Source organism: Lontra canadensis, unplaced genomic scaffold (genome assembly GCF_010015895.1).
Source record: "Lontra canadensis isolate GAN:19392208 unplaced genomic scaffold, GSC_riverotter_1.0 scaffold57, whole genome shotgun sequence".
Taxonomy (NCBI): domain Eukaryota; kingdom Metazoa; phylum Chordata; class Mammalia; order Carnivora; family Mustelidae; genus Lontra; species Lontra canadensis.
In genome coordinates this window covers 5,724,777-5,737,188 of record NW_022631051.1, presented here as the reverse complement: position 1 = coordinate 5,737,188, position 12,412 = coordinate 5,724,777, and the positions used below count along the sequence as shown (strand labels likewise).

General features: G+C 37.8%; 1 protein-coding gene across 1 annotated transcript in view; it reads right to left on the bottom strand.

Moving 5' to 3' along the window:
* Positions 1-12,412, bottom strand: part of RALBP1 (ralA binding protein 1) — a 57,632-nt gene that overhangs the window by 8,688 nt on the left and 36,532 nt on the right. The window contains exons 4-6 of the mRNA XM_032875760.1: positions 9,273-9,622; positions 7,654-7,815; positions 6,526-6,657 (exon numbers count right to left, since the gene is read on the bottom strand). Of these exons, the coding sequence (XP_032731651.1) occupies positions 6,526-6,657; positions 7,654-7,815; positions 9,273-9,622 (644 nt within the window). The remainder of the gene's footprint in view (positions 1-6,525; positions 6,658-7,653; positions 7,816-9,272; positions 9,623-12,412) is intronic.

The following is a 12,412-nucleotide window of genomic DNA, read 5'->3' as shown; positions in this document are numbered from 1 at the left end:
CTGTTCAAATAAGACAAATGAAGAACTGGTCAGCCCAAATGTAACACATATTCAACAATTTCACACCATCACCATTTAGAAGTTTCCTTCTCATTTCCTAGAGCTGAAAAAGTAACAGTAACAGCCAGGTGAACTATCTGGATAGAGGAGGATTTGTTAACTGGGCTTGGAAAATAACATGCGGATCTCAGTTTGTGGCTGCACCATGAAAGTGTTCAATTCTGGTTAATGTGTTCACCATTTCTGGAACCCATCCATATAAAATTATATCCTGTGATACTTTTGTGGGGGGAGGGTGTCAATTTTAAGTATGCAATTCAATTAATTTTGACAAATGAATACAGCCAAGTAACCACCACCACCACAATCACGATATAAACATTCCCATCACCACACAAAGTACCTTTCACCATCTGCTGGCACCTGACAACCACTGACATATTTTCCATTGCTATAGTTTTCCTTTTTCTTGAGTTTCATATAAATTGAGTCGATCCATAAGAAATCTTTTATACGTGGCTTCCTTCACACAGAATAATGTTTTTTTTTAAACTACTCATCTATTTTGCTGTTTGTATTAGTAGTCTGCTGAGTAATATGCCATGATACACCAATTTGTTCATCCGTTCACCAGCTGATGGACATCTGGGTCCTTCCTAATTCTGAACTATTCTAACTAGAACTGTTATGAACATTTCATACGTATATGTTTTGTGTGGGTATGTGCTTTCTTCTTTTAAATACCTAAAAGTGAGATTGCTTGGTCATATGGTAACCATATGTTTAACTTCGAAAGAAACTGCCAAACTGTTTTCCAAAATTACTATACCATTTTACATTACCAAGAGCAACAATGAAAGGTCCAGTTGCCCCATGTTCTTGTCAACACCTGATTTTTGTTTTTTTTTTTCTTTTTACTTGTTTTTCTAGAGAGGGAGAAAGAGGGGGAGAGAGCAGAGGGGAGGGGCAGACGGAAAGGGAAAGAGAGAAAATCCTAAGCAGGTTAGAAGCCTGATACAGGGCTCAATCTCATGACCCTGAGATCATGACCTGAGCCAAAAATCAAGAGGAAGATGTTTAACTGATGGAGCCATCCAGGCGCCCCAATACCCGGTATTTTCAATTTTAGTCATTCTCGTTGGTGTGTAGTAGTACCTCATTGTGACTTCAACTTTTATTTCTTTAATGACTAATGATATTGAGCATCTTTGCATGTGCTTATTTGCCATTTGTACATGATCTTTGGTAAAGTGCCTTTTCAACTTTTTTGCCTTTTTAAAAAATTTTTAGCCTTTTTAAAACTGAATTATTAATTGTAACAAAAGTACCATACTCTGGAGGGAGAGCAGAATATATACAGGAATCTCTGTACCTTCCTCTCAATTTTGCTGTGAACCTAATTCTGCTTCCAAAAAAATAAAGTCTAAAAAACCCTGAATTGTCTGTCTTATGAGTTTTTTAATATATTCTAGTCCTTTATCAGGTATGTGTTTTTGCAGAATATTTTGTCACAGCCTCTGATTTGTATATTCATTTTCTTAATGGTGTCTTTTGAGGAGCATGTTTTAGCATGCCGATAAAGTGTAATCTAACAAATTTTTGAGAGAGGAGGGAGAGAAAGTGCACATGAGCAAGAGTGTGGGGCGGCGGGGGTGGGGGGCAGGTGGCACAAGAGAGAGGGAGAAGCAGACTCCCCGATGAGCAGAGAACCGGATGCGGGGCTCCATCCCAGGACCCTGGGATCATGACCTGAGCGGAAGGCAAACACTTAACCAACTGAGCCACCCAGGTGCCTTAACAAATTTTTCTTTTACAATTCATGGGTATTGTGTCCTATTTAAGAAATCACTGCCTAAGCCAAAGTCATTAAGATCTTCTATGTTAAAAAAAAAAAACAAAAAACTATGTTTTCTTCTGGAAGTTTTTTTGTTTTTTGTTGTTGTTTTGTTTTTGGTTTTTTTTTTAGGTCTTAATGTATGACTCATTTTAAGTTAATTTCTGTATATGCAGTGTGGAAAGAGTCAAGGTTTTGTTTAGTTATTCTTTTTTGGTATATAGATATCCAATTGTCCCAATACCATTTATTGAAAAGAAAATCCTTCCCCACAGAACTTTTTTTTTTTTTTTAAAGATTTTATTTATTAATTTGATAGAGACAGGGAGAGAGGGAACATAAACAGGGAGAGTGGGAGAGGGAGAAGTAGGCCTCCCGCCAAGCAGGGAGCCTGATGCAGGGCTCAATCACAAGACCCTGGGATCATGACCTGAGCCAAAGGCAGACGCTTAACGACTGAGCCACCAAGGTGCTCCTCCCCACAGAACTTTTATCCTCTTTGCTGAAAATTAATTGTCCATATGAGTGTGGTCTATTTCTGGACTTCCTATTCTACGTCTACTTTTATCCAATATCCACTGTCTTGGTTACTGTAGCTTAATAGTAAATCTTAAAATCAGGTAATGTGAATCCTCCAACGTTGTTCTTTTTCCACAGTCATTTAGAACATTTGTATTTCCATATAAATTTTAGAAAAGCCTGTTAATTTCCACAAAAAAAAAAAAAAAAAAACAAACCCTGTTGAGATTTTGACTGGGACTGACTCCACAGATCAATTTGAGAATATCTAACATCTTAAAAATATTGAGATGCATCACTCTATTTATTTAGGTCTTTATTTTTCTTTTTAGGTCCGATATCCAACTGCTCATTCACTAATCTCAAGAAATATAATATACTGTGCATCTAATCTTGTAACCCACAACCCTGCTAAATTAACTTATTAGGTTTTTTATAAATTCCTTAGGATTTTGTATGTAGACAGTCATGTAGTCTACATATAAAGACTTTCTTTCAATCTGTATACTTTTTTCTTTTATTGTACTAGCTAGAATGAACCTCCAGTAAAATGCTGAACAGAATGGTGAAAGCAGAAATCCTTGCCTTATATACCCAATCTTAGGAGAAAGCATTCAGACTTTCACCGTTATGTATAAAATTAACCACAGATTTTTTTCAGATACCCTATATCAGGCTGAGAATGACATTTGCTGAAAGCTTTTATCATGAATAAGTGCTGAATTCTGCTAAATGTTTTTCTGCATTTACTGATATGATCTTGTAGTTTTTCTTACTTCCTACCATAATGAATTATATTACTTCTATATTTTTTGAAAAATAATTTTAAAAAATAAGTTTATTATTTTATTTTAAAAATAAATTTATTTTATCGTTAGAAGTAATTTATTCCTGGATGGGCATGGGGAGGGAATAAAAAAAATAGAAATAATTTATTCCTCAAAGTTGAAATCAACTTGACAGAATCTCATGAAAATTTACGAATGAATTAGCACGTATAAAAAGACAGCATGAAGAAAACTGACAAAGGTAATCTATCCCTTTCTATGCGCTGTCACAACTCCTTTTTCCAAGAGAGAAGCAGAAGTAAGAGTAATGAAAATCAAACACACATTATCCCTGTCATAGGTCTGAGATCCTTCATTTAGAGTCTGGTGGGCAAAAGGGACATGGATCACAATTACAACCATGAGGTCAGTCAGTCAGTCATTGATTCCAGGCTGAAGCATGAAGGGGACAATAATGACAACAGGCACAGGAAACAAAAGATAGATAATCTGGTAAGCAGGAGAAAATAAGGAAGAAAAATACACAAAGGCTTTTGCTAGTCTGCCAGTCCTGGAGTACATGTGTAAAAAACCCCATGAATGCATCCTTTCTGATGAAGCTAACTCCACATAAATGTACACTCTCCCAGTCTGATGAATGCTAATGTTCCCTAGAAGTAACACTGGGGCCTGGCACTGAATTTGCACACGGACTGTAAGACAGTCTAGAGATCTGAGATCTGAGCCTCAGTGTGGCTGAGCAACTTACAGGCTCAGAGCCAAGCACCACACATTGAGCCTGAGGAGACCAAAAGTCTGACTCGTGCACCCCAACCTTATCAGGAGTCACATGCTAGTCTTCCTATTATTAGGTGAATAAAACTCCTCCTAATCTTCAGTACTTCTTTGTGTTTCCAAAGAGCTGACTCAAAGGCCTCCAATTCCCCAGCAGTCTCTGAAATGTCTCACTATCCAACTGCTTCTGTTTACAAGTACAACCAAGCAGGAAATGACAAAACACCTTTCAGTAAAATCATCTGTTTAATTTAAAAAGAAACAAAACACAACTTTCTGGAGAGATTCCCTATTAGGATGAAATTTAGCAGCTATATGAAACTACTTTCAGTTACTAGCCCCCCAAAACTACCTTTGCCTATAGCAAAACGTAGGTATTTATACATACATTTTCTTTGATGCCATTAAAGATTTATTTATTTTAGACAGAGTGGGAAGGAGGGTCAAGGGAGAGAGAGAGTTTAAGCAGACTGTGGCTGAGCTTGGAGCCTGATGCGGGGCTAGATCTCACAACCCTGCAATCAGGACCTGAGGCGAAACCAAGAGTCAGATGCTTAACCGACCACGCCACCCAGGCGCCGCTTCTTTGATGCCACTAACGATGTTACTACAGGGGCACCTGGCTGGCTCTCCATCCGGACTGTGCATTTAAACCCCACATTAGGAGTAAAGCTTTAAGAAAGTTATACAGGTTGTTTTAGCTTTATTCTTAAGAAAATGTTTGTCCCGGGCGCCTGGGTGGCTCAGTGGGTTAAAGCCTCTGCCTTCGGCTCAGGTCATGATCTCAGGGTCCTGGGATCGAGGCCCGCATCGGGCTCTCTGCTCAGCAGGGAGCCTGCTTCCTCCTCTCTCTGCCTACTTGTGATCTCTCTCTCTCTCTGTCTGTCAAATAAATAAATAAAATCTTAAAAAAAAAAAAAAAGAAAGAAAATTGAGCTTTAAAAAAAAAAAAAGAAAAGAAAATGTTTGTCCCTCTTCTTTGATAAAACCATGACTTGCACATTTATCTACTGAATATCATGGGTCAAACATTAACAAGGCCAGCACTGGGTCATCTCAGTGAACTGAGTCAGTGCCTGCAGAAATAGCCTACATTGTCAGCTAGTCAGTCTACAAGGTGCTTTTTATATTTTGTTACTTTGGTAACATCCAAGGGGCACCTGGCCAGCTCGGTTGGTAGAGCATGCCACTCTGGATCTCAATGTCGTGAGTTCAAGCCTCATGCTGGGCACAGAGTTTACTTCAATTACAAGAATAGAAGAGTGATTCCCTATTACGCTTCACAGATTCAAAAGTTGTTGATGCTTTGCCCCATTATTGTTTGTACATTTCCTCTATAAGCATGCACTTGAACATTTTGTTTTTTTTTGTTTTTTTTGTGTTTTTAACAAAGAACGGGGGTGGGCAGAGAGAGGGGGAGGGAGGGAGAGAGAATCTTAAGCAGGCTCCATGCCCAGTGTAGAGCCTGACAGGGCACTTGATCTCACAACCCTGAAATGGTAAACTGAGCCAGAATCAAGAGTCAGACACAACCAACTGCGCCACTCAGGGGCACATGCACCTAAATATTTCAGTGTAGATTTTTTAAACAACAAACACACTCATATTAATACGGTCTAATTATCAAAATCAGAACATTTTAAGATTGACCCAATTTTCTAGTCCAGCCTGTTTCAGCAGTTATCCCAAGTGTCTTTCATAACACTTCTTCAAACTGCCCAGGATCCAACACAAGGTCCACTTATTTTACTTTGTTGTGTCTGTGTGGTCTGTGGAATAGTTCCTCACCCTTCGTCTTTCATGACTTTCATATTCTGTGTGTGTGTGTGTGTGTGTGTGTGTTTTATTCTCCAGCTGTGTTCACTGAGGGCCTGAAACCCGTGCTATGACAGTAGCCGTGAGCACACCTGAGCACCCAGATCTTGATTTCTAAATACTGAAAGGAACCATGGCTCTTTGGACAAAGAACCAACTGCAGGGCTGGGCTAGAGAAAATACAAGATAAACCTCGAACATTCTGTTGTGGCAGAAAGAAAGGAAACCTCAAAAACTGATGAGTGCATGTCAGAACACTGGAGCCACTCAAGAGGTTCTTACTGCCCAAATATGTATTGATTAGATTATGAAAGTATTGATTACAATATCATAAGAAGTATCAATAAATAAATTAAAAAGGTTAAAAAAAAAAGGCAACTTTCTAAATTAAACATTTCCCTGGTATCAAACTGTATATAATCATTAACTGGAACATTTAAGCAAATAAATTTCCCATCAGGAACTTTACTTCAGGAAACATGTATATATTGTGTTTTTAAAAGAAACTAACTGGGGCACCCGGGTGGCTCAGCTATTAAGTGTCTGCCTCTGGCTCAAGTCGTGATCCGGGAATCTTGGGATCAAGCCCCAAATCAGGCTCCCTGTTCAGTGGAAAGCCTGCTTCTCCCTCTCTCACTCCCTCTGCTTGTGTTCCCTCTCTTGCTGTGTCTGTCTCTGTCAAATAAATAAATCTTTAAAAGGAACTAACTTAAAATAGTATATAAAGAAAATTCCAGCACATTCAGTTTATATTCCATTATAAACATGATATACCAAAATGACAAATTTACTCACCTGTCTTTTAGCTTCTCTCAGTTTCCTTTTGAGGGCTGTCAAAATTCTTTGTACTTCCCATAATCTTTCTTCTTTAGATAAATCCTTTACCCCAGCCTGCAGATCTCGATGTAAACAATTCAAAAGAAACTCCTAGAAGACAACATGCCACACACTGAGTAGTGTCCCGTGTCTTATCATCTTAAAACCACATCCACATGCAATTTCTCAAGATGTACAACCAACTATCTTTCATTTATCACTAAGGGAACGAAGTAAAGGCATGAATTATTTTTTCAAGCATATGACTGAAAAATCCTTTTTTGCCTGGACATTAGGTTCTCATCATTAATTTACATTGGTTGACTAACAGTTCGTTCATATCCCTTCCTATCAGCAACTAATAATGGGAGCTCAAAGTAGATAAAGGAAAGAAAATCAAATAGGAATTTGATAACGTGTATGCAAATAAAAGACCTAATAATCATCAAATATAAGTAGATTTCTCAGTCTTGAATTTCTTAATCAGTTTTGCTAAACACACACACAACCAAATGAACTATGTCTTCTATCAAAGTAGCACAGTGGAAAAGCACAGGATTTGGGTCAAATCCCGGTTCTATAGTTCAGTAACCATGTGGCACAGGGCCAGATATTTAGTTTCCCCAAATTTCTTTGTATCTGTAAAATATGGCTGGTAACAGCAACCTTGTCCAGATAAGCTAACATTTTTGGACTCCTTACAACATGCCTGGCAGCATTATCTCATTTATGGTAATAAGCTTCATATCAAACCACAAAATGACCCATTTTAAAATGGGATCACCAATGGCTTACAGAGTTTGAGCAATCTGCCTAAAAATCAGTCCACTAAGAGAACCTAGGGAGAACTTAAGGCCAGGTCTTTTGATTTCAAAACTGTGTTCTTTATACAATATTCTCACTTCACTGGCATGAAAGTGCCAGACAGAAATTTCTGCCTTCCATGTGCCATGAACAATGTGTCTAACATAGGTCCAGACACACATAAATGCTCAGTGAACAAGAACTGCTCCTACTAATCATCACTACAAATCATCGTAATCATCCAAAACAGTCAGAGCAAAGGGAGGCTCTTTGGGACTGAAGCGTGGGGCTGAGCACACACACCTGTCTTCTGATCTCCTCCTTGATGTTCTCCTGGGTCTCTGGCAGTGTGGGCATAGTGGCCATGTTAGACCATCGAAGAGGTTTTGTCACTTGCTTTAGTATCACATTTCCAAAGAGCTCTTGCACATGTGTGAAAAACACATATAGGACACGATTGCTAATCTAAGAAAAAATAAATAAAAAGATTTGCAAAAAAAAAAAAAGACCTATTCAAATTATCATTTTATTTCATTTAATTTGTGTCTGTTGCATAGTATATCCTTTAATCCTAGACATGGGGATGACAGTTTTCCTCAGTAGTGACCAGATATGCTTTGCTAATCAATGGCCAACTGAAAGAAAAGAATGGAAAAGCAGCAGGAGTTCAGTGGGGTATTCCAGCACCGTAAAAGGGTGGGGTAAAAGGACAGGAGAAAGGATGCAGAAGTCACTGGCCATCAATTTGCTCTTTTTAAGCAATATAATATTAACTGATTTAAAAAATCTTATGTTCTTTATTCTCAAGTTATTCTGAGACCTTTTAACACACACAAGTAGATCCATTGAGGAACATGAAGAAAGTAAGAGCACTTGCAGGTGTCAAGCTGGGCTGCGTGCAAGAACCCTGACTCCAGAAACGATGCCTTGGGGGCAGATGTGCACAGCTAGCGTTTAAATATGATGCTCATATGCTAGATCAGGACATTAATTATTTTCTACCTAACACTTACAATACACTTGAACCTTCTATGAAATAATTGTCCCCAATATAGTAATATCAAGTAACAATGTATATTTACCAAATTCTGCAAGCCTGACTAGTCTGAATGATCAAACTGAAATCTGAGAAACATTTTACCTCCTAAACACAATCAATGAACAATGAAAAGTGTATGAAAATACCCTCTTACAACTGTGCATTATAACAGTGGTTGATAATAACCTAGTATATTGGCCAAAAAGAGAGCTTAAAATAAAAATACAACCATCACTCCATTTTTTTTGTCTTTTGTGTCTGGCCTCAATAAAATATCAATAATTCTAATTAAAGGAAAATATATGTTCTGTGCCAGCACCAAGTGAGGAGCAATAAACAAATGCCAAATATTTATGTTGTAAAGAGACACCAATTAACACACTACCCAGTTCCCTGAAATGCCTCCTCAGATTAAATTTCTGTAACATCCTTCCCTAGGATCTATCTTTATGAATGAAATCACCAGGTTAAGTCCCTGACTTAACGAACAAATGATGTTAGGCCCCCTTGTGCCTGAGTCTGATATGTGGACATGATATAATGAGGCAATAGTGCTATTCGAAAAAATAAATCTTTGAAATTCTACAGATGAACTCTGTAATCATGGGTACCATGGGCTTCCCTCCACTCATGACGGATCACTGTCATCAGAAACTGGTTTAGAAACCCACACCAAAGACTGTACAATACTCAAATTACAAAGCTACACGCCGGTCATATGATGACACTGTCCATATCCTGAAAGAAAAAGACCGATACTCAGGCTAATCTACCATCTACATTTGCTGGTTAACTGTTCTGTGTGCGACCCAGCAAAAGAAAATGTCTCTGACACTCCCCAGGGTCAGCGTCAGAGGGCACGTGCGCAGAGAAGGCCATGTACCTGAACCGTTGGGCTGAGCACTATAGAAATGTTCTGTATATTCATTTTTGTTTCCAGTTCCTTTGCGATAACATGGTCCATGTGCACGATCAGCCAAGAAATCAGGAGATAGTTACATTCTGGCAGTTCTTTGAGCAAGCGCTGGAATTCCTGCACCTTCTCGCTCTCTGTACTCCTCCCACATGCCTCCTCAAAGCGAGGCATCAGCTCTTTGGTAAGCAGATTCTCCGGAAGGTCTCGCAAATACTGCTTCAACAAACTGGCTACAGTGTTAGGTTCATACTCTTCCAAATTGGGAGACTCCTCTCTGTCATAGGCCGCTTTCAGTTCATCCACCTTTGATTTAATTCCTAAAAACATTCAAATTCCAAAGAGAAAGAGTATCAAGAAAATATAAATAATCAAACACAGCTTTTTTCAGCACAGCACCCACTCCTCGGGGGAGATCTGGGGAGAGCCAATCTGACAATAACAAACCTCTAGTTATGAAGTATTTATCCGCTCAAGGTGTGCACAATTCCTCTACGAAGAAAGTAATACGAAAGACCACACTGTGTGGGTGAATTCAACCTAAAGCTAAATAATGGAAACTCAATACTTAGGAAAAAAACATGAGAGCAATCACAGAATATCTTAAGTTTCAAAACATGCCAAGTGACTCGGGGGGCAATGTTTTTTTTGTTTTTTTTTTTTAGTTTAAATCTAGGTAGGTAAAAATTCAGGCAAACATTCAACTACAATCCAAGCATAAATCTTGCTCCACATGAGTGGCCAACTGCCTTTTCTAACAAGTTACAAGACTGACAACATAAAACACAACTCAGTATTTATAAATGTGTCCAAAAAGTTGTGAATAATTACTTTTTTATAAGCAAACATATGATAAATGCAAAAGGTGGGTTTGCTGTCAAAACACACTCTGAAAAATCTTGTCCATTAAATAATCCCCATCTGATTTCTATTTTTAAGTTTCAATTGTTGTTTCCTTAATCTGAAACACAGCTGGAACCAAAAAGAGTGAAACTTGGGTTTCTAAAATCAAATTGTTTTGCTTTTCTTAGGGGACAGAAAGAAATGCTGACACACAAAATGACTATTTTTCAAACATTTTGTAAGTTTTTAAGTCCTTAGGCCAATCTGCATTTAAGTGATATGGATTCATAAAAGTACAAGGTAGCTTTCTGTTGTGTTTAATACTCAAAATTTTAGGCCAATTACTTGAAACAAGCCACAGATTAAGGCCAAGAGACTGTAATGGTCGATGCAAATACTCCAGTGTCATCTAATCTGAACAGCATTTTATAATCAATAATGCTTCCATCCAGGCTTTGACATTCCTTATCTTATGTGAAAACCTTCCTTTACAATAAGTATGCAACTTATCCAGCACTGACAAAATCGATAACTCTAAGTATGAAAGTAAGAAGACAAAGCTTATTTTTATATAATGGTCATTTTGAAAAAGAAAATAATTCTTTTTTTTTTTTTTTTAAAGATCTTATTTATTTATTGGAGGAGGGGAGGAGCAGAGGGAGAGGGATAAGCAGACTTGGTGACGAGTGTGAAGCCTGACATGGAGGTCAATCCCATAACTCTGAGATCACAACCTGAACCGAAATCGAGAGTTGGATGCTTAACTGCCTAAGCCACCTCCCTGCCTCAATAATTCCCTTTTTCTTGAGTGACAACTTCAAGTAATATCCTTAGCAAAGTCCTCCTCTCTCTATTTATATGTATCTAATTTTTCTCCCCCATCTGCCTATCCAGAAAACTGCACAAGTAAACAACTAAAATATGTGTCTGGTTTGCTGTTACTCTGAAATTATCAAAATGTTTTCTTTTTAAGAATTGGACACTTCAAATAGAACATCCTAGGTAAAGAAAGAGCATGTCCAAAATGACATATATTTGTTCTAAAACTGGAATTTACATATGAATAAGAGCCAAAAATCTCCAGCAGAAAAGAGTATTGTTATGGGCACTCAAAGAAAGAAAAGTCACAGCCATAAACTAATCCAGAATGCAACACACTGTCAGAGCTTAAAAAATAATAAAAAATTGATCAAAGCAGAAGTTCAGCCTCCAGGAGTCAATGATCAGGGGAACAGCTCCATTTGAACGCTCTGACACACAAAGAGAGGAGTTCTGCAACTCTGACTCTCCAAAATAATGCAAACATCAAAAATAGGTCAAAAACAAAAGAATCCGTTGAACAAAGCTGTAGAAACTCTTCAGAGAAACTTTCACCTCCAACAAAATTCCTTTCTGCCTATCAAACTCATGTGAGAGAAGCAGCTATGTCAGTACTGTTTAAATCTTTACAAATCAATTAATCATTAGTGAGGAGTTTTTTTTCATCATTACTTAGCTTTAAAAGTCAAATTCTGGGGGGCTCCTGGGTGGCTCAGCCCATTAAGCAGCTGCCTTCAGTTCTGGTCATGATCCCAAGGTCCTGAGATCGAGCACCACATCAGGCTCCCTACTCAGTGGAGAGCCTGCTTCTCCCTCTCCCTCTGCTTACTGCTCTGCCTACCTGTGCTCTTTCTGTCAAATAAATAAATAAAATCCTAAAAAAAAAAAACAAAATAAAAGCCAAATTTTCAAATTCATTTAAATGTGTTTATTTTCATGTTACTAAAGATTTATAAATTCAAATTCAATGCCTAACTTGTGGATTTTATTTTCTAGAAAATGGTTAACATGTTAGCTAGAATACTCTTAAACAATGACATGCTATCTAGGGGACTAGGTAAAGGGTTCCCCAAATACCAAAGGTGCCTGTCCCTTCCCAAAAAAAGAAAAAAAAATACGTATATATATATATATCAAACCTGCCCTCTAAAAATGTGTATGAGCCAAATAAATGGAAAAACTCAAGAGTCTCTCTATATATTCTAAATGTGTATGATTTGATTCATAATGAAAATGTGTGACCAACAAGTTTTTATAAAACAGATCTCAGTATTAAGAAACTGAATCACAGGAAGGCGATGATCTGGAGGACAGATGTTGCCACAGGCAGGACAGACTTCTACCCTATATAGTTCAAAAGTCCTACTACTTTGTAAGAAACAGAATCTTTTTCCTTTAAACAGTACAATGATATACATTGTGCTTGATTTTAGACACCTGAATGAATT